The sequence below is a fragment of the Anolis carolinensis genome, chromosome 4, assembly GCF_035594765.1.
Source record: "Anolis carolinensis isolate JA03-04 chromosome 4, rAnoCar3.1.pri, whole genome shotgun sequence".
Lineage (NCBI taxonomy): Eukaryota > Metazoa > Chordata > Lepidosauria > Squamata > Dactyloidae > Anolis > Anolis carolinensis.
The window spans coordinates 140,590,770-140,613,609 of record NC_085844.1 but is presented as its reverse complement, the minus strand read 5'-3'; the positions used below and the strand labels follow the sequence as shown (position 1 = coordinate 140,613,609).

Sequence of the window (22,840 nt, the reverse complement as noted above, 5' to 3'; positions counted from 1 at the left end):
TTCTCAATAGCTCCAAGTGGGTGGCTGTGTAACTTAAAGGACAATCCCAATGCTACTCAAAGGTATTGTTCCCCGTACAGGGTGTCATTCCCTAGTAAGTTTCCAGGAAAGAAAGAAACAACTGTAACCAGAGGGTACAAATGTTGTGCTGGTACTTCATACACTGGGAAAATATTATTGTTACCCCTCCATATCAGTTTGCCTGAGAATCACTACACTATTGGCCTAATTAATATGTAAAAGTCCTTGCACTGCAACCACTTGGTTCCTGGGTCATTTGCTGAATGGAGTATGCTAACTTCTATGTATAGAAGCCAACTTTGAAATGTTAGCATAGGCAAAATATGTAATCTTTTATCTTTCTGAGTGATACTTAAGGAGTCATTCTACCTTACAACAAACTTTAGAAGAGAGATCATGGCCTCTTAGTGATATCTTCAAGAGCAAATGCCTTTAGAAATCTTCTCCCAATTGTGTATACCTTCCACCTTCAGGGTTATTGCTATTTCCATTGCTGTAGTTGTGCCCTCTGAACAGTATTTTATCATACAACAGATGGGCATTTACATGACAAAATGGTATTTCATGCAAGAACATACAAACTGTCTACAAAATAAACTAGATGCCAAGGATATAAGGCAAAAGGGGTGTGGGCTTGATGAGCCTAAATTGTTAACAGCTAGCAGCAATTTTATTAACAAGAGTATAAAATTTGGGCCCCAAAGCTAACTGGCATAAAACAGAAGAAAAGAAGCAACTGATGCACAGCAAAAGCCAACTGCCCGTTTATTTTTACAGCACTGATACCCAGAAAATCTTACCTGGATCAGAGAAAGATCCTCACTATGTAACCTGAAGAGGTAGTTTCTAGATGGGGAAGAGAAAAGAAATAGCAATAAGTATGCAAAGTATGCAGATGAATTAGGGAAGACGAATCTCAGGTGCTTGTGCTAATTTTAAACACAGTGGATGGATTGGAAAGAAAATGACAAGCCACTTTTCTAGAGGATCACTTGTTGTATCCGTAGGCTCTAAAATAATGAACAGTGACAAAAGGGAGACCACAATGTGGTAGCAACTTGTGTATAGTGAATAAATAAGGAAACAAGTTCAGTACTAAGCATTTCCAACTGAAGGATCCCATAGGGCAAGACTGGACAATGTTAGTGGATCTGGAGGTCAGTTCTGACCAATGAAATAAAATATTTTGCATCATTTTTCATAAATAAAATATTTTGCACCATCAACTTAGAAGTTACCACAAGTTCACTAAAGGGAGATTCTGTGACGTTTTCTAGGAAAATCACTGCTCATAGAGGTTTCCAGGATCAGTAATTCTCACTGCTGGAGTAATAAATAAAGAAAATTAACAAAACAAACAAACAAAAACATCTGGAAGAGGAAAACTGAATGTGAATCTGCTAATGTGCTAAAATGGGTGAGGACATCAATGTATCCCAGGTTTTGCCCAACCCTGCCACAGGATATATAAAGCTTCTTAGCCATAAGTCTATCTGTCCTGTAACTAGCATAGTGCAGAATACTCCGGCTGGTAGCAGCGTTCAGTGCAGGCCTTTCCTATTACCAACTATCTTGACCTTTGTAACCAAAGATACCAAAGAGTGAATTTGGCACCATCTGCCTGTGTAGCATGTGCTTTACCATCTCACATATGGTCCTTCTTCAGACAGCTAGTGTGGGTAAGATCTCTCTCTGAGCAGAGAGGGATCAATGTACTAATATATATAATATAATATATTTTATTTATATTCTGCTCTATCTCCCTGAGGGGACTCAGAATGGAATACAGGTACATATATGACAAGCATTCAATGCCATTATACAATTGACAGAGATAGACAGTACATAAACAGAGGCAAAGCTTCCCTCTTTTCATCTCCAGTATCAGGCTGTGTTCAACTCGGCCATGGGGAGGTGCTGTTGTTTCATTTTCTATGCTGAGGAGCCTGTCATCTGTGGATACCTTTCTGGTCGGATTTTTGCCAGTCATGTTTTTCAGGGTGCCTTTTACCTCCCTGCCAAAGTGGTACCTATTTATCTACTTACATTATTATTTTCAAACTGCTAGGTGAGCAGAAGCTGGGCTGATGGTGGGAGCTCACCCCAAACTGGGCCTGAACTGCCAACCTTCCAGTCAGCAGGATCTTTTATAGCTGGCGGTTTACCCAGCTATAGCACAGCTAGCACAGCCCATCTCTCTAGAAGGCATTGTGAAATGACATCTTCCTTCTATAGGGAACGTTCCTCTCAGATTGTCGTAGTAAGCAAAATATAATTTTATGTTATTTAAAAGTCACTACATTATTTTCTTGGTTTCTTTGGTGACAAGAAACATATAGTCAAAAAACAACATACTTGCAGCAACAAGCATGTAAAAAAGTAACACAGATCTGATGTATGTTTTGCATCAAGTTATTTAATAACAGAAATATGAGAATACTTTGTTTCAAAAATACTAGGAGGCATCACAAATAATTAAGCAGGCAATTTCATATATTACTGTAGAGGTGCTCATGTTTTCTTTAAAATGTTCTTTTCTCTGCTCTTTAACCAGTACTTTCTTCATTATTAAATCCAGATGGAGACGGTTTTCAGTCCAAGACTGCTTTGAATAAAGATCCTATTTCTCTCTCACACACACACACACACATCTATTCTCCGAGGGCTATAAATGGACAATGTGTAAAAAGTAAGAACGTGAAATCCCTAATGCAATGATACAGATTTCTCACAATCCATACTTAGACTGCATTTTTGATCTCACATTCTCAATTCTATGCTAATAAACTAAATACAGGCAGTCATGACACGAGCAACAAAGTCAGCTTTTTTGCTGCTCTATTTCCTGTTCCATACATTGAGCCTTCTTTGTGTAAATAATATATGGAGGGAAATAGAAGATATTAGTCTTTGACATATCTCACTATTGAGGGATATTGAAAAAGGATGGAGTAGACACTTATACCTTGTCAAGTTTTGTTTTTAAATGGAATCAAGTTGTTTTCAACTTATGAGAAAACTGGGAAAAAAACTCTAATCACCCGATCATTAATAACTTTTTTCTGGTCTTTCAGAATCAAGACTACTGTGGCTTCCTTGGGCAAGTCTAGCCTTCTGTAATGAGGTCTTCCTCTTATCATAGAATCATAGAATAGTAGAGTTGGAAGAGACCTCATGGGCCATCTAGTCCAACCCCCTGCTAAGAAGCAGGAAATCGCATTCAAAGCACCCCCGACAGATGGCCATCCAGCCTCTGCTTAAAAGCTTCCAAAGAAGGAGCCTCCACCACAGTCTGGGGGAGAGAGTTCCACTGCCGAACAGCCGTCACAGTGAGGAAGTTCTTCCTGATGTTCAGGTGGAATCTCCTTTCCTGTAGTTTGAAGCCATTGTTCCGTGTCCTAGTCTGCAGGGCAGCAGAAAATAAGCTTGCTCCCTCCTCCCTATGACTTCCCCTCACGTATTTGTACATGGCTATCATGTCTCCTCTCAGCCTTCTCTTCTGCAGGCTAAACATGCCCAGCTCTTTAAGCCTCTCTTCATAGGGCTTGTTCTCCAGACCCTTAATCATTTTAGTCGCCCTCCTCTGGACGCTTTCCAGCTTGTCAACATCTCCCTTCATCTGCGGTGCCCAAAGTTGGACACAGTATTCCAGGTGTGATCTGACCAAGGCAGAATAGAGGGGGAGCATGACTTCCCTGGATCTAGACGCTATTCCCCTATTGATGCAGGCCAAAATCCCATTGGCTTTTTTAGCTGTTGCATCACATTGTTGGCTCATGTTTAACTTGTTGTCCACGAGGACTCCAAGGTCTTTTTCGCACACACTGCTGTCAAGCCAGGCGTCCCCCATTCTGTATCTTTGCATTCCATTTTTTCTGCCGAAGTGAAGTATCTTGCATTTGTCCCTGTTGAACTTCATTTTGTTAGTTTCGGCCCATCTCTCTTTTCCTACTATTCTACCAACAATTGGCATCTTTTCTAGTGAGTCAGGTCTTCTCATGAGATGGCAAAAGTATGAGTCATAATTTAGTAATTCTGACTTTTAGGGAAAGCTCATGCTTGATTTGTTCTAAGTCCCATTTATTTGTCTTCTTAACCACATTATTTGCAGAAGTCTCCTCCAGCACATTTCAAATGAGCTGATATTCTTACTATCATCTGTTGTCACTGCCCTGCTTCCACATACATAGAAATGGGGAATATGATGACGTAGACCAGTGGTTCCCAAACTTATTTGGCCTACCGCCCCCTTTCCAGAAAAAATATTACTCACCGACCCCTGGAAAGGGGGGCGTGGCTTAGAGGGGTGGGTGTGGCTCCTGCTCAAGAGGGCGGGGCTGAGCCTCTCCCCTAGTCCAAGATGCGGGGCTGGGAGGGGGGAGGTGGGCGGGGCCACAAATGGGCGGCCAGGATGGGCGGAGTTACAAGCTCTGAGGCAGGGCTGAGCTTCTATCCCTGTCCTGCGGCACCGGCCAGGACACAGGGGGCGGGGCTAGAGGAGGGGGCAGGGCCTCTTCCCAAGTGCCTGACGGGGCTGAACCTCTATACCCTGCCCCCGTGTTCTAAAAAGTGCTTCAGGGGAGGTATACAGAGGCTCAGCCCTGTCTCGTGCTCTTGGGAAGAGGTCCCGCCCCTAGCCACACCCTTTAGTCCTAAAAGGCCTCTCAGGAGAGGTATAGGGCACAGCCCTGTCTCAAGCTGTTGGGAAGAAGCCACGCCCACTCCTTTAGCTCTGCCCTCTGTGTCCTAACAGGTACCTCAGGAGCTCAGCCCTGTCTCCGGCACTTGGGAGAGGCCCCGCCCCTCTTCTGGCCCCGCCCCATGTTCTAATAGATGCCATCACCGCCCCCCTGGATCACTGCAGCGCCCACCGGGGGGTGGTAGTGCCCACTTTAGGAATCACTGACGTAGACAATTCTAACTTTAATATTCACTTCATTTTATAGTATTTGCTCTCCACTTTTGGTTTTTACATCTAAATAGGCACTAATGACTTAAGTCAGAGATGGACCATCCACGGGCTGCCTGTGCCTCTGAACACTCCCAGTGTGGTCTGATGAAGAGCCAAAAACAAAGAGCTTCCACCTCAGGTTGCTAGATGGAAAAACTGAGAATGCTGTTCTTTCATTAGTAAAGAAGAGAGAATTGCAGTGGGTGTAGCTTATTATCTGGATGGATGCATGATACAATAATAGAACATCAAAACCTCAATTCTGTTTTTATGTTTACATTTCTGTCTGATTTTATCTGTATTGGAGTTTTTTTTATTGTATGTTGCCTTGAGCCCCAAATTTGGAATAAAGCTGGGTTATAAATAAATAGAATAAAATAATAATAATGCAGAATAACATCTACTGAATATCCATTTATGTATTCATTTAATTGTTGAAGTACTTATACCCCATTTTTTATCTGAAAGAAATTCTCCTCTGCCAGTGATTTCAGTGAAAGAGAAAGGAGACTTCTATTTCTACTCATACACTTCAGATCTAGAGCTTGGAAATGTTGCTTTGTTAGAATAGAACTCCCAGAAAGTGTTAGCCAGTATTGACAGCTCAACAAAGCCTTTTTGAAGACTCTTCCTAGAAATCAGCAAGAGGAAAGTAAGAGAGGTTTAAACACGCTGAGATGGGGCACATGGACGGTTTGTGTACGTGTGTATACACATGTATATGGTCTTTGCTCCTGCGCAGCTGAATTTGGATGGTTATGCAACTACCTTGAGTTTAATACCTTTTCTTCTCCGTACACTAACAATTTTGCTTTGCTTTTCCAAAAGTCAAGACAGGGAAAGATTTACACAAGGAAATCCAAGTAAAAACCAGGAGAGGACAAGGAAATTAGTTGGGACACAAAAATGAGAAACAAAATCTGCAGCCAGGTTCAAGGAGATTTTTACAGTCTGCCTGCACCAAAATCTTTCCCTGTCTCTTGGGACTGTTCACCCAAGAAAAGAAGAGAAGCTGAAGAGAATTTACACCTGAAGGAAAAACCCTAAAGGACCTGACACTGCCCCTCACTATCGGTGTTATTCACTAATTTCATAAGAAGATCATTGTAACAAGCATAAGCAAGAACTTTGGTCTCTTAATGCTGCAGTTGATGAAGCTGCAGGCTATTTTCATTTTAGCAAATATATTTTTTGTTGGCTTTTCTGGGGGGAAAATGGCAACTGACAAAACAAACCATGAATCATCTACAAAGCCACTTCCTTAAATCACTATTTTTAAAACTCACCCTGAGCTTTAAAACCTCTAGAAATACAGTTAGCATTTGCAGGCAGCTGGATCCCAAACTGTTAGAATAGAAAGGGGGAAGCTGTAGCATGCTAAGATCTGCATTGATTGTGTCCTAAATTAGGGTACTGCTGTGCGGACTGAAGTGACTGTAATTCTTATTCTTTGTAGCATTCATTTTTTTATTCTCTGGATTGACTTAAGGTTAGTGTGAGCCTACGCTCAAAGCAAAATGACAGTGTGTGCCTCTTGCTGAAAATTCACAAGGCAGTTCTAAAGGACTGTTTTATTGTTTAAACTCCATTTGCGGGAGAAGACAGAAAGCAGGGTCTCCAGCCTTTTGTAGATCAGTTTCACAGTCCACATGTCAGGCATAAATACTAGCAAGTGGTACACTAATCCAGCAACTATTCTTGCTCCTTTAATTTTTTTTTAAATGAGGTGTGCACATATAGCCCTCTTTTAACACATTTTCCCTGAGAAAATTTGAAGAAAGGAGAAGTTGATTATTAGGCTTGTGTAATCCAGCTAAACCGCGATCTGTTTCGGCGTCCCATGTTTTGTTGGGACCCCGATCTGTTTTTTTGGAAGCCTCCCAAATTTGGGAGAGAAGACTTCTGTTTTCACTCTGGGGAGCCAAAATATCGTTTTCCATTATGGCCCATTATGGGGGGAACTCCCATTCCCATCATTTTAGGCATTTAAGCTGTTTCCTACTCTAGAAGAGGAGAGGAGAGGTGCCGCAGCCAGGTGCACACACTTTTTCTCACCGGTGCCACATACTCTTTTCAAGGCATTTAAAGGAGGCTTCCCACTTCCTGGTAAGGAAGAGTGATGACCTGCTGGTGGTATCCTCCCTGGGCTACTTTTTAAAAACCCTCTTTTTTCTTGGCATGCTTCAATATCCTTTCTGCTTTGGTTTTAATGCTTCGTTAGAGCTGTTTCTACTTTCTAATAGAGGAGAGGTAATTAGGTGGTAGTAGTTTTGAGGGAATGAGGGTTTTTGGCTCATCTAATTTTATCTCGTACTATTGGAGTAAGATTTAATTGTTTCCCTTACAAAATGTTCCAGTATAGAAAAGGTAAGTACAGTGTTCCCTCACTAATTTTCGTGGTTCACTTTTCGCAGATTCTCTGCTTTGCAGTTTTTCAATAAACTCTAAAAGACTATTATAAATCATAAAAATTACAATTTACAGCCTAAGAAAGGGAGGAAGGAGAAGCCAAAGGGAGAGAAAAGGAGCCCAAGCGGCAACAGGAGGCGACTTATTAATACACGATTGGTTGATAAAGATTTAAAATAGTGTATAACTACTAATCTAAAGTATAAATATTAAAATAAATATAGTGTCCCTACTTTGCAGATTTTCATTTATTGCGGGTGGTCCTGGAACCTAACCCCCGTGATAAGTGAGGGAACACTGTATATCAAACATAAGGCCTAAGTTTTCTCATAAAACACTGTTTTTGTGTGTACAAAAAAGGTTGTTGAGATTTCTACAAGAAAAGGTCAAACAAACTTTTGTGATACCACACTAATATGTTGGTTGCCATTTCTAAAGTGTGTAGAAACGCTGAGTTCACTCTGTGTAATGAAGTCCTTAAAATTGTATCATCTCACCAGAACTATACCTTGTGATTCTACTGGTTGAGCAGTTTAGCCTTAGTTTTGAAATGTTCCCATGTCTACTAGAATTATTTTTCTTAGGTCCCTTCCACAAACTGAATAAAATCCCACATTTTCTGCATTGAACTGGAATATATGGCAGTGCGGACACAGATATCCCAGTTCAAAGCAGATATTGTGGGATTTTCTGCCTTGATATTCTGGGTTATATGGCTGTGTGGAAGGGCCCATAGAGAAGTCTCAAACAAAGGTACTGCTAGGTGAAAATCTTCAAATTCTATCTATTGAAAAACCCTGGACAACTCTTTGGCATTCTTTCTTTAATATATTTTCTGTAATGTAAGAATTAAGAAATACACCCCCCCCCCAAAAAAAAAAAAGTAATGGAGAAACATGGGTGAGTTACACATGGGAGTCAATGTTATAAACCACATGTAAAATTCCATAAATGAGAAAAGGCAGTATACACAATAAAAAGCCCATCTGGAAGTACTCCAAAGACTGAGCCCTGTGATTGCTTTCATGCCTTTGAAAAGGTCAGTCCTTTCTAGCAATGCTTTCTAAGCAGCACCCACTGAATTTCCTCTGAGTACAAACAGATTAAAGAAACTCTGTTCTGTATTGGATTGGAAACCCGATACATAAGCATCTGAATTCTCTATTCTTCTCTCTAAAATTAAGTAGAAAGAGTAAAAAGAAGTTTTTTTGTCAGATACATGTTGAAAGAAAGAAAAAGTCTGCACAGATTAAAAATAAATATTTTCTTAGAGATACATTTTTAAAAAAGAAAATATAGCTTTCAGACATAATACAACTTAAAAAAAACTTACCTTGCTCCAACAATGAGTTCTTTTTGTCTGGGATCAAACGTTATCTGAGAAAAGTCAACAGCATTTTCAGCTCTAAATATATGTAACCAGGGAGCAATTTCTACAGAAAAAGAAAAAGGGGGGAGGCAAAAATCACAAAATATTAATACTATAAATATTAATACTATAAATTCTTGGCATTTCTATAGCAGCTTTTGAAGCCATTCAAGTACTTCACCTTTATTACTTCAATAAATCTTTACAGTAGTCTTATAAAACAGAAAGTTAACACCACCCTAACACAATAATCTGACCTAGGACTTTGATTCTGGTTCACCTATGCCTCCCTTAACATTATGATGTATTTTTAATTTATTTTCAGTTATATTACACAACATGGGCATTGATCAGCTTTCAAATTTAAGAAAACGAGAAAATGCCTATGTTTACAAGTTATCTTTATTACTGTCATAACCTTTTCCCTGCTTTTTGGAATAATTTCTCCTCTTTCTTTTCCCAGTTAGAATGCATGGACAATTGACATCATCAGTGGTTCCCAAATTTATTTGGCCTACCGCCCCCTTTCCAGAAAAAATATTACTCAGCGCCCCGGAAATTAATGTTTTTTTCAATTTTAATAGCAATTAAACAGAAAGATATATGTACCTGTGGCCATCACCGCTCCCCTGGATTGCTGCAGCGTCCACCAGGGGGCAGTAGCGCCCACTTTGGGAATCACCAAGTATAACCTATGGTGTATGCAAAGCAGTTTTTCCCATTTCATTTATGTAACATGGTTACCATTTCTGGTTTAGGAGGATTTCTGGTTACTTAGACATACATATAAAGTGAAAACATCATAGGACAGACATGAACAGACATACCTGTTCTGGGACACTGGGATAATACCTTGCCCCTTCTATATTGCCATATAAAATCCAGATTACCTGCTTTGAACTGGATTATATAGCAGTATAGACTCATATAATCCAGTTCAAAGCAGATTATGTGAATTATCATCTTTGATAATCTGCACTATGTGGCAGTGTAGAAGGGGCCTTGCAGGATTAAATCCAGTTCATGCAGTTGGAGACAAGCTCCCTGACTGCTGGGTATAGACTGAAAGTTCATTTTACTTTTGATGACTCCCAGAACTCACCAAAAGTCATTTCCACTTGATACCATCTCAAGCAGATTCCTTTACCTCTGTCTATACTGGCTAGGACTGATGATAGTTGTAGTCCACATTGGCCCACTGCTAAACTGAAGTATACAGAAGAGACCAAGAAAGCACACCAGGTCACAGTGCTTTGTGCTTAGAACCACCGCCCAGAAAAAATGTTGGGAGTTTGGGGTACAATTTCCAGAATCCCAGTGGTTGTGCTGGCTAAGTGATTTGGGAAACAATAGAAGAAAATGTAATTACAGTAGTCTCTCTCTTATCCAACGTTCTGTATTATCCAACACAGTCTGCCTTTTAGTAGTCAATGTTTTTGTAGTCAACGTTTTCAATACATTGTGATGTTTTGGTGCTAAATTTGTAAATACAGTCATTACTACATAATGTTACCATGCACTGAACTGCTTTTTCTGTCGATTTGTTGTAAAACATGGTGTTTTGGTGCTTAATTTGTAAAATCATAATGTAATTTGACATTCAATAGGCTTTTCCTTAATCCCTCCTTATTATCCAACATATTCACTTATCCAATGTTCTGCTGGCCCGTTGATGTTGGATCAGTGAGACTCTATTGTACTTCAAACTGTGCAGAATGAAGCTGCAGTACTGAGCCAGTTATTTCTTTTCTAGTCACTATTACTTCCTTCTTTAGTCTTTCTCTTCCAGAGTTGGGAGGTTTGTGTTGGAAGAGCAGAGTTGATCAATTGCAGAACAAGATTCTGCATGAACAAGATTCTTCCATGATCCTATGACAGTTCTAGAATCTGCATCTGGCCATGGAGAAGCCCATTATATGCATTGCATATAAAAAAGCATTAAAGATTAATGTGGTGGAAGGAGAAGTCAAATGGAGTGGCAGATGAAGAGACCATGCATAGGATAAGGCCCATCTGAGCTAAAGCTATTAGAAACCAGTGGTATCTCTGCAGAGGAATGAAAGCTTCACATGTCTGCTGAGATGAGAAGCCTGAGGATGAAGAGATTAGTGTGGAACAGTGGTTCCCAAACTTTGGTCAGGCATGTGTTTTGTACTTTAGACTCTCAGAAAACCCAACCAGTTTACCAACTGTTAGGAATTGTGGGAGATGAAGGTTGGGAACCACTGGTGTAGAATGATTTTGCATCATCCTTCAGCTTTTCACCTTTATGGAAAACTTTCTACAATGAACTTGTCTGCTGAAAACAGTCCTATTTTTTGATCAAGTAAAGTCTTCAATGACAGAAAAATTCCTTAAGTAAAAAGCATGCTTAATGACCTAGAATACCAAAACACTTCTACACAATTAAATTGTTAGTCCCAATTTAAGCAGATCCAGTGATCAGCAGAAAGTATATTAAATAACAACTTACTAAATTGCCATCAATGGGTTTATTCAAGTTGGTTCTAACAATTAGGTCACATCTTGGGCCCCTTCTACACTGCTATATAATATCCAGATTATCTGCTTTGAACTGGATAACATGGGAGTGCAAACTCATATGATCCAGTTCAAAGCAGAACATGTGGATTATCTGCTTTGATAATCTGGATTATATTGCAATGTAGAAGGGGCATTAGATCTAAATGGGTTTGGGTCACATAATAGGATCAAGAGAATAAATCACTCCTGTCTCATATTAATTTGTTATGTAACTTGTAGGGCTGTGTATTCAGGGTAAACCTTGGTCCATTTCGTGTCCCCACTTTCGGTGGGGGCCCCAATCCATTTTTTGGGAGCCTCCTGAAATTGGGAGGGTTTTTGAGCTGGAGTACTCATTATGGGGGGGGGGTGCTTACCAGGCTCCCCATCCCACGTGCTTTAAGGATGCTTTTTCTTATCTGCTGTGTCTTTCGACTCTAGAGGAGGTGCTCGGCTGCAGGCAGTGGCAGGCATGCATGCCTTCTGGGCCTGCACACCACACACACACACTCTTTCCAAGGAGAGTGTGTGTGTGGCATGAAAGCCCAGAAAGCACAGATGTCTGCCAGTGCCTGCATCTGAATGCCTCCTCTAGAGTAAGAAATTCTTACTCTAGAGGAGGCACTCAGCTGCAGGCGGCAGTGGCAGGCACCCAAGCTTTCTCTCTTCGGCTACACTACGCCAGCCAGCCACACACTCTTTCCAGCAGCAAAAATGAGATATGAATATATGACCTCCTGACAGACCCCACCTGGACATGAAAAGCGCCTTAAATGTATATTTAAATGTATAATTATGTATATTTTTAATGTATACTCTTAATTTTATTGTAATTTTTAATCTCGATGGATTTTTAATCTGATGTAAACTGTTTTTTTGATGTGTATGTTTATATTGTAAGCCACCCTGAGTCCCCTGATGGGTGAGAAAGGCGGGGTAGAAGTGATGTAATAAAATAAATAATAAATAAATAAAATTCCAAGGCATTTTAAGGAGGCTTCCGACTTCCAGGTAAGAGCGATGACCTCCTGGAAGAGGAAAGTAGTTTTCAGGGAATTAGGGTTTACTTTTTGTTTGCTGGGGGATTAATAAAAAAGATTAAATTGTGATGCCAAAAAGCATGCTTGGGGCTGTGATTGGCTTCCACTTACTTTCGTGGTGAGCTGATATTCATACTGAGAAGGGGGTTCCTGTTGTGTGTTCCAAAAGTACCAAAAGAAACAAAAGATTTGGGAGAAATGAATTCTGTGCACAACTCTAGTAACTTGTAGTGTACAGAAAATATTTGTGCAACTGCACGTTGCAAAAGAAAGTTGGCTATGTGCTTGAGCTAAAGACTGAAGAGAAGCATAATGAAAAGTTAAAAGGTCTTGAGGAGGGGAAGAAATGAGTCTTGTTGAATATTTAATTCAAGATAGAAATCTGACATCCAAGTACAGTTTACAATGATTCACTTCTTCAAATGTTTCAAACTGAGCTCCCATCTTGCCAAACTGGAAGAATCTCAAATGTACAGAACATGAGGTTAGAGAAAAGAACACTAAAGGGAGAAGGGATGCATCAACACAATGTTTACAAAGAACAGAATAAAGAGAGAACAGTATTGCAAAACTAGAAAGAACAAGGTAATAAAAAGGTCAGCCATGTAAAAGCAGGAGGAGGACAATGAGAAATAAAAATAACAATGGTATGATTTTAACAAGAAGAAAACTGATATGAAAAATATCGTTAAGTACTTTCAGGAAAGGAAAGGATAAAAACTGAACCAGTGTAGAAAAACTGGAACACACAGCTGAGGATATAATATTGACCTTAAAATGAAAGAGAAATCGAAATAGCTAGAATACAACAATCCAGTGAGGACAAGACATATTTCAGCTAACTTACAGTAAGAAGGTGCCTATCAAGAGACAAAGAGAAAAAGCGACAAAAGGTGAAAACTGAAGAGCAACAGGAGCAACTGAAAGTAGAAAATAATAAATGAGAAAAGCAACATAACTACTAATAAGCTTTACACACACAACACAGGGAAGCAAAATAAAGATGCTAGATAAAAGATAATAAAGAAAGGAATCAAAGAAGTAATGATGAACACAGTAAATATATTAAGGGTGGAAAACACATGAATCAAGAAAGATGGTTCAACAGTAAGGAATGATTTGATGCTATCATTATGTACAACAGATGGGTAGCAACACAGCAATATTTCACAAGCCCCCTGCTAGGCATAAGTTCAGATCACTGCAAGAGTAATTTGACCCTTTCTCAAAACACCATTGGATTTGGAGAAAAATGAGTGTGTGAGAGACAAAGAAATAAAGAAAGAAAGAAAGAAAGAAAGAAAGAAAGAAAGAAAGAGGAGGAGAATGGCAGAAAGAGGGAGGAAAAAGCTGTTCTAACCTCACTCACATTGATTTCAGTCCTGCCCATTGCCTGCATGAAATCTTGAGCATGCCATTCCCTTAGAGAAGGTGGCCCTGGACAGAAAAACTGTGTGCACCTCCAATTTACAAAGTAGTCAGCAAACACAGCATAAGAAGGTGTCATGGGAAGAAAAAAAAGATGGCAAATATGGAGAGGAGGAACAAAAAGGAGCACAAAACAAGGAGGATGAATAGGAATTTAAAAAATTACCAAAATTACATAGACAAAGAGGATCAAGAGAAATAGGAAGAATATGCACATTTAAATTAAAACTCAACTGAAACTGAAGATGAGTTTTATGCTTGGAATGGTGAAGGTTTCAGAACTTGTCTCCGAAGTCACAATAAGCTCAATATGAAAAAGCTGTGGACAGAACATAAACTTCTGTTCCAAAGCTGCATATAGCTATGACATTAAAATAATTTTCTTACGACCACATCCTCCTCAGAAGATGTGTTGTGTTGTCTTCTTTACACCATCAAAACAGTCTCTGAAAGCATGTGGCACCTACCTGTATGAATGCAATCTTCCAAACTGGTGTTTTTCTTCAGATTTTATTTCAGTATCCCTTTCTATTTCACTTTCTTGTCTTAAACATTGTTGGTTTGTATCCAACTGGAAACTGAAAGCACTTCCACACAGGACTAAAATCCACATCAATGCGGGTTTCAGTCCCCATGCCTGAAAAAAAGAAGAGGCTTTCCTTGGGGGGGGGGGGGGTAGAGACGGGAAGGCCAACGAGGAAAATGTCCCCACCGGTCTCCTCACACGTCATTTCTTCATGCCAGGAGGACACAAAGAGGAAAGTTATGGCAGCCAAGTACCTTTTAAGTTACTTTTAGGGGCTAAATTGGGGGTTTGTGGGGGTGGGGTGGATCAGTACCATATCACGTTTGGGTTCTGGGAGCCCAAAAGGTGTGGGATGGCAGTGAAGGCTCACCCCTGGGTAGTCCCGAGACTACCCAAAAGTGAGTCTCCACAGGCCCAATACCCCATTAGACCTGGGCCTTTCAGGAAGGCCCGGATCTAATGGGCTATCTAATTAATTTGGAATTCGTTCCTAATTACATTTGTTTTTACCTGAGGTGTCACTTGGACATGTTTGGTAAAAACTGAGGCAGTCCTAGTTTTTTGGGCCTGTTTGGATGGGCCCTGAGTGTGAATGCTTTCTTGCACTAAGGAACTGACCTGACAAAGTGGAAACTTTAACACTTGGCATGCTGAGGTATGCCAAGCCCTATCCAGTATAACAGAATGTTCCCTGACATTTAGCCATGAGCAACAATTTGAAAAGTCTAATTTATCACCGTCACTAGTATATAACAGTATTTTAAACCCTAACCCTAACCCTTTCATGTATCACTAATTCCATCTTTAAAAACTTGTGTCACTTCATTCTGCCTTCTGTAGAAATGCTCATTCAGCTAATGCCATGTGTGCTCAGGTCCTGAATTCTTGCAAAGTAAAAAAATACAAATGATTTACAGATTTTTTCAATGCATGCATACACAGATGAAAGTGCTGTATGTCCAAAGCGATTGCAGCCTGACTTATTTAGAGGCAGATGGTTAATCAAAATTTAAATAAGATCTGCATATTAGCTTAACTTCAACATGCAACCATGTAATTGTTGATCTTTCCTTTAGGCGGCAGCCCTAACATGATATGTTGGTGTTTTCCTGGCTGCAAAGAATGGCTTTGAGGGAAATGTAGGGAAAACAGCTGTTGGGAATGAGTTCCTGGTGTGTGCATAGAAACAACCTCATGGTTCTTCCAACCCAATCACAATTGGTTCACATTCTTCCCAAAAACAAAATCTTCAAGTTTGCTGTGTAGATGGCAGGGTCAATGATGGTATGGTGCCTGGAACTTGTGACAAGCTTCTTCCTATTAAAAGAAGGTTACTCCTCTGCCTGGGCCCAGCATTTCCACTACAAAGATGATTTCAGCTGCTATAACTGCCAAGTGAAACGAATGAACCTATTTTAGCAGATCCTCATTACAATAGCAGTAACCCATGGGACTTGACTGTTTAGCAGTTACATGCATCAGAGTGTGATAACTTGCTTCCTTTGGATGTATATCAGTTGCTCAACAAAATATTGCAAGAAAAACAAATTAGCACATTATTTATACACTCACCCTGCTGGTGTTACTAGTTTTCTGTCCTCACTGAGTAATCACTGTTTACTTTTAGCAGTGTATTTGCCAGTTACTCCCCTCATTCATTCATATTAGTGTACCCCCTCCCCTTTCCTTCAGCACCACTGCTAACTTTTGTCATTGCTGAAATTGCCAATATGTTCTCTGCTGGTACACTGAAATAACACTGGCAATTATGACATTCCCTGTGGAGAAATGGAAGCCCATTAGCAGCAAAACCACAAAGAAACATTCAGAGCTGGAGATTAAGCAGCTATATGTCTGATCCAAAACACTTAGGAAACTGAACAAGAAAACTGAAATATTAAGAACTGGATCTTACTCTGAAAGTGGCTCCAAAACACAAGTAATCTTCAACTGTTTCTAAGTGGTCTCTCTCTACCTCTCTTTCGACAAGGTTAAGAGATTATGGATTTATTTTTAGCCAGCAACTTGTGTGAAAGGCTAGGTCAGAGCTTTCTAAACATTTCATGTTGATGACACACTTTTTAGACATGGATCGTTTTGTGAATCAGGAATTCAATTTTACTAGCAAATTAGAGGTTAAACCAACCCCCTATAAGAGATATGCAGCCATACATAAATTGTAGTAACAAAATATAAGAAGACACAGCATACCACTCATTTTTATTTTTTAAAAATATGTGATTTACTGCTTATTTCACATAGACTTAGAGATTTCTTACTAGCTTTTCACGACACATCTGCACACTGCAGCTGACACATGTGTCACAACACAGTATGGAAAGCTCTAGGAAAATGGTCATCAAGATGGTCTCTAGCTGAGAAAGTAGGTGTCAGCCAGAGCTTGGAAAAGCTCCTTTTTAAATTCATAGTTTCTATTGCCGCTGGCTCAGAAGTTTGAGGAGATTGATTCCAAAAGCATAATGTTTCCAACTTCTGGTGTTAAACCTAGCATTCATTTCTTATTCCCAGTCAATCTTTCCCATATTTTCCCTTTATTCCTTGTACTGTTCCCCTCTGTGTCTCTTGGGACATGAATATCAGCTCTAGCAAAATCCATCTGCAGTGCCATTCAGTTATGCTTCCAGCATGCAGCTGTGTTGGCTGTTCCTCATTTCTAGATGCATATTTAATACCTGACCTCTTGCTTCCAAGACAGTTAAGTACAGCAACCTTATCTTCACATTAGTATGAAGAACTTATCTGCTAGACATGCAACTAAGTTTTAAGATGAAGTGGAGATTGGAGCATGGCTGTCTTTTAAATACCATAATCTTCCCGGTGTTGTTGAAACTTCAACTCCAATTCCCTGTTCGCCTCAACAAGCATGGAGAACTGTCAGGTAAGATGGGGGCTATAGCCCCAAAGCAGCTAGAATGCTTTCAAATTCCTGCCCTTGTTATAGGCTTCATGCTAATTTTCAAGATTTTTGCAAAATTTAAGTCCCTGAAGTCTAACTAGTAAAAGAATAAGGATGTTTGTTTAAAGAAGAGTATGCTGATGGCAGACTTCTAGGAAGCATTGGTTTCACAAGTGATCAGTCATTGATAAAGAACCAATAAAATCTCATCTCTGATAAAGGGGAATATAATTGTTTATGGATTTTCCTAACTGAAACCAGCCACAATAGTCCTCTGTGCCATCCTGTCTCCTTCTGTGTCTGACGCAATTGTCAGCTGTGCCATCTCAACTGTCTTTACAGTCCCTAGATCAGGGGGAAAGCTAAAACAGCCAAATTAATGCTGATGCAATGCAGGGAAAGGCCATGTTAAGGCTGGTCTGGGTACATACTGACCTAAGTGCTCTGTGTAGATGCACCCAAGATTAAAGAAAATGCCGAGAAATGCATATCTAAGTACAAGGAATACATATAATGCCAAACTCTGTCAGATATTACCATTAGGGCTCTCTAGGAAGCTAACCTTTCATAAAATAGACAATGGGGGAGGGGGAAATAATTAACATATTATAATGTATTAGTTTTAGACAACAGTCAATACAGATTTAAAACATAACAGGAGTCAAACATTGACGGTTTGGATATGCAATTGTACCATCACAGATAGTTAAAGGAAAGATATAATAAAGACAAAGTTATATAGTTTTAAAATATGAAAACAGAGTTTGAGATACAGTTATGTACAAATGAGTATGTTGATTGTCAAAATATACACAATATTATTGAGATTTGAAAGGGAGGTTGAACAAATGAAGAATTGCATGGCAAAATGGGCAAAAAATAGTACAGTAGAGTCTCACATATCCAAGCTAAACGGGCCGACAGAAACTTGGATAAGCGAATATCTTGGATAATAAGAAGGGATTAAGGAAAAGCCTATTAAACATCAAATTAGGTTATGATTTTACAAATTAAGCACCAAAACTTCATGTTATATAACAAACTAGCTGTGCCCGGCCACGCGTTGCTGTGGCGAAGTATGGTGGTATGGGAAATAAAGTATTGAGGAATTGGGGGTAGTTAAGGTAAAGGGTCAAAGTTTTCCCCTGACATTAAGTCCAGTCGTGTCTTACTCATCTCCATTTCTAAGCCGAAGAGCCGGCGTTGTCCGTAGACTCCTCCAAGGTCATGTGGGATGACTACATGGAGCGGCGTTACCTTCCCACCGGAGCAGTACCTATTGATGCACTCACATTTGCATGTTTTCGAACTTCTGGGTTGGCAGAAGCTGGGGCTAACAGTGGGGGCTCTCTCCGCTCCCCCAATTCAAACCTGTGGCCTTTCGGTCCAGAAGTTCAGCAGCTCAGCACTTTAACACGCTGCGCCATCAGGGGATATTATTTCCTAAAGGTTGTGAATATACAATATTTCTGATTGGTTTTTTTTGTTTGTTGGAGGCAAGTATGAATGCTGCAATTAGGAAAAATGATTAGGATATAATGGCCTTGCAGCTTTAAAGCCTGGCTGTTTCCTCCCTGAGTGATTTTTTTGTTGGGAGGTGTTGGCTGGCCCTGATTGTTTCCTGTCTGGAATTCCCTTGTTTTCAGAGTGGTGTTGTTTGCGATATTTTATGTGCTTCTACTGTCTGTGGCCCTGAGAAAACAGAGGATCTGCCAGACTTTGATGATGGAAATACTTTGTTGGGAGGTGTTAGCTGGCCCTGATTGTTTCCTGTGTGGAATTCCCCTTTTTATTTACTGTCCTGGTTTTAGAGATTATATTGTTCTGCATTATTCTATCCCAGTAATTATTTCATATTAAAGAAGAATCTCACTTATCCAACATTCGCTTATACAATGTTCTGGATTATCCAACGCAGTCTGCCTTTTCATAATCAATGTTTTTGTAGTCAGTGTTTTAAATTCATTGTGATATTTTAGTGGTAAATTTGTAAATACAGTACAGTAGAGTCTCACTTATCCAACATAAACGGGCCGGCAGAACGTTGGATAAGCGAATATGTTGGATAATGAAGAATTAAGGATAACCCTATTAAACATCAAATTAAGTTATGATTTTACAAATTAAGCACCAAAACATAATGTTAGACGACAAATTTGTCAGAAAAAGTAGTTCAGTACACAGTAATGCTATATAGTAATTACTGTATTTGTGAATTTAGCACCAAAATATCACGATATATTGAAAGCATTGACTACAAAAATGCGTTGGATAATCCAGAACGTTGGATAAGCGAGTGTTGGATAAGTGAGACTCTACTATAAATACTACATAGCATTACTGCGCATGGAATTACTTTTTCTGTCAAATTTGTTGTATAATATGATGTTTTGGTGCTTAATTTGCATAACGATTACCTAATTTGATGTTTAATTGGCTTTTCCTGAATCCCTTCTTATTATCCAACATATTCACTTATGCTGCCGGCCTGTTTACGTTGGATAAGTGAGACTCTACTGTATATTGATAATCTTAAATTATCTGCTTAGAACTGGATTATATGAGGCCCCTTCTTCACAGCTGTATAAAATGCACACTGAAGTGGATTACATGGCAGTGTGGAGTCAAGATAATCCAGTGCAAAGCAGATAATATAAGATTATAAATGGGTTATATAGCTGTGTGGAAGGGCCTTGAGTCTACACTGCCATATAATCCAGTGCAAATTAGATAATCTGTGGAAGAAGACTCAGTGAGGCCTAAATCTGCCTGTCCCCTAACTGAAACCTGGCTGTCCCTTGGCTGGTTGCTAGGCAACCAAGTGGGCAGAGATTAGCCCTCTAAACTGGCAGCAATTGGATAAAAAAAATTATTGCTCTCCCTCTAATTAGGACTTTCTTTTTCTTTTCTTTTTGTTGTATCAACCTTGAGGCGTGGATGATGGGTTGTGTTGTCAAATTTTGAGGTTGGGGGGGCCTGTACTTTTGTTGTTTTGTGAATTGCCGTGATGCCATCACTCTTTTATATATATAGATTTGGCAGAAGAAGTAGTTCAATACGCAGTAATGTTACGTTGTAATTACTGTATTTACGAATTTAGCACCAAAATATTACGATATTTTAAAAACATTGACTGCAAAAATGGCTTGGATTATCCAGAGGCTTGAATAAGTGAGACTCTGCTGTATAGGTAAAAGGTAAAGATTTCCCCTTGACATTAAGTCTAGTCGTGTCCGACTCTGGGGATTGGTGCTCATCTCCATTTCTAAGCCGAAGAGCCGGCGTTGTCCATAGACACCTCCAAGGTCGTGTGGTAGTTGTAACTGCATGGAGCACCGTTACCTTCCCACCAAAGTGGCACCTATTGATCTTACATTTGCATGTTTTCAAACTGCTAGGTTGGCAGAAGCTGGGGCTAAAAATGGGAGCTCACCCTGTCTGTGGATTCAAACCGTTAACCTTCTGATTGGCAAGTTCTCCAGCTTAGTGGTTTAACCCGCTGTGCCACTGTGGTATACAATATGAAATTATAACAATAGGAGAAAAAGTGACAGGAGGGGTTAAAATGTATGATACATTATGATTTAAGGGGAAATGTCTACAAAATGACATACACATGATACTTGACCCTAGTCAAATTAGCAAAAATGTATAAAGGACATAATAAATAATGTTGGAAATGTAAACAGCAAGAAGGCTCACTCCATCATTTCTGGTGCACATGCAACAAAGCCCAAAATTCCTGAAAACAAATGCAGGGGATGATTCAGAAAATACTGAAATATAAAATATCTTTCAAGCCATAACTTTTTAAACTAAGAATATCTGACAATCATATAAAACACATAAACAAAAACATTTTATTGGTATGATAAATTAATAGATAATAATGGAAATTTAGCTTAAACATGCACATACTTTTATATTAAGAAAAAACAAAGTCATCTTTTTATTTTTCAATAATATTTGTCTTAAAAGGTAAAGGTAAAGGTTTTCCCCTGACATTAAGTCTAGTTACGTCCGATTCTGGGGGTTGGTGCTCATCACCATTTCTAAGCCGAAGAGCCGGTGTTGTCCATAGACACCTCCAAGGTCATGTGGCCAGCATGACTGCATGGAGCGCCATTACCTTCCCGCCAGAGCGATACCTATTAATCTACTCACATTTGCATGTTTTCAAACTGCAAACAGCGGGAGCTCATCCCGCTCCCTGGATTCGAACTGCTGACCTTTTGGTCAGCAAGTTCAGCAGCTCAGCAATTTAACCCACTGTGCCACCGGGGGCTACACGGCCTTAGGTAAATGCATATTTGTATTGCAGAATGTTTATATATTTTATGAAATTTCTATATATTTTGTAAAGTGTGTCTTTGAGGGATATATCGGTCATGCAACCAATATAAAAAGAACAGGGGAGATGAAAGAACGCAAATGTTTCCTTCCTTCCTCCTTTAAAACCCATCTAACCCACACTTCCACAGTGTTTTCATACCACCCAGGCAGGCTAACAATTAAAACTACTTATGAAAAACCATGTAATTATATAAAATTGAATAACATTACAAAGAAGCAACAATATAATAAAAACCAGGCAGGGAGTACAATAAGCATTAATTAAACTCAAGCAGCAAATGCCTCTTTACACGAAAGGTCAACAGACAGGAAAGCTGTCAAAGAGGAAACCGATCTAGGAGCTGTCAAGCAAATAATTTCGCAATAGAGTTGTGGCCACTGAGAAAGCCTTTACTTTCCCCCCCACAAAGAATAAAATAAAATAAATGATCTCCTACCCATATAACTTTCAGATGATACAAGATCTCAACCCCCGCCCCCCCCCCCCACCGATATCAATAAACGGGTCCAGAAAGAAGCAGCATGAAGGAGACGTGCAACATCAGAAATTATGATATTACAAATGGCTCTCCACATTTGTAAATTTCACTTTTGCAGATTTCATTATTTGTCAATCTCATTAAAATGTTCTCTCTTAGAATCTCCAGGTCCTTTAGTGAGACAATATGGTCAACTTCTTGCCAGAGTGAGATTCCTATGAGGTGATCTCTCATTTAAAACAAACATAGTGGCTTTTTCTTCACAGTTTTTCCACTTTTGTGGGGGTCCTGTACCCTAATATACCTTAGCCAAAATCCATCTTCATTTTCTTCCCTGGCAGAATATGAACACAGACCAGATATGGTAATTTTGAAAACATAGCTTTAGCGCTTGCAATATACTAAAAATCAGATGCATGACAATGCATATTGATTCCAAATCTCTATACCATTGAAACAGGTTTAATCTTGTCTAATGATCCAATTGCTTAGATTTTTTTTAATTGACCATTTTACTACTGAAGGGCCTTCTGGACAACACGGAGTATCAAAAATGATTTATGTATTTACAGTACTTAACTTTATTTTTGTCCCACGTTTTTCCCAATATAGGGAATGCCTTCTAGGCATTGTATCCTCAATCTTGTCTTTGTTTAAAAATGCTGAATATGTAGCGAGGGGGGGGGGGGGTAGGGGTTCAACCCCCCCCCCCCCCGAAATGTTTCAGGTTATAAAAAAACTGGTTTACTCATGAATTTTAACTGGTTAACCAAGTTAACCAAATCCCCATGCTAACACGCACGATAGTCCCTCCAGGCACTATC

At 39.5% G+C, this 22,840-nt stretch overlaps 1 protein-coding gene across 4 annotated transcripts in view; it reads right to left on the bottom strand.

The window, feature by feature from the left end:
* The window catches only part of sema5a (semaphorin 5A), a 216,724-nt gene that overhangs the window by 105,450 nt on the left and 88,434 nt on the right, over window positions 1-22,840 (bottom strand). For all 4 annotated transcript variants that reach the window (XM_062977930.1, XM_008109113.3, XM_062977931.1 and 1 more), the window contains 2 exons: window positions 8,715-8,814; window positions 822-867 (listed from right to left, as the gene is read on the bottom strand). In XM_062977930.1, coding sequence (XP_062834000.1) covers window positions 822-867; window positions 8,715-8,814 — 146 coding nt within the window. The remainder of the gene's footprint in view (window positions 1-821; window positions 868-8,714; window positions 8,815-22,840) is intronic.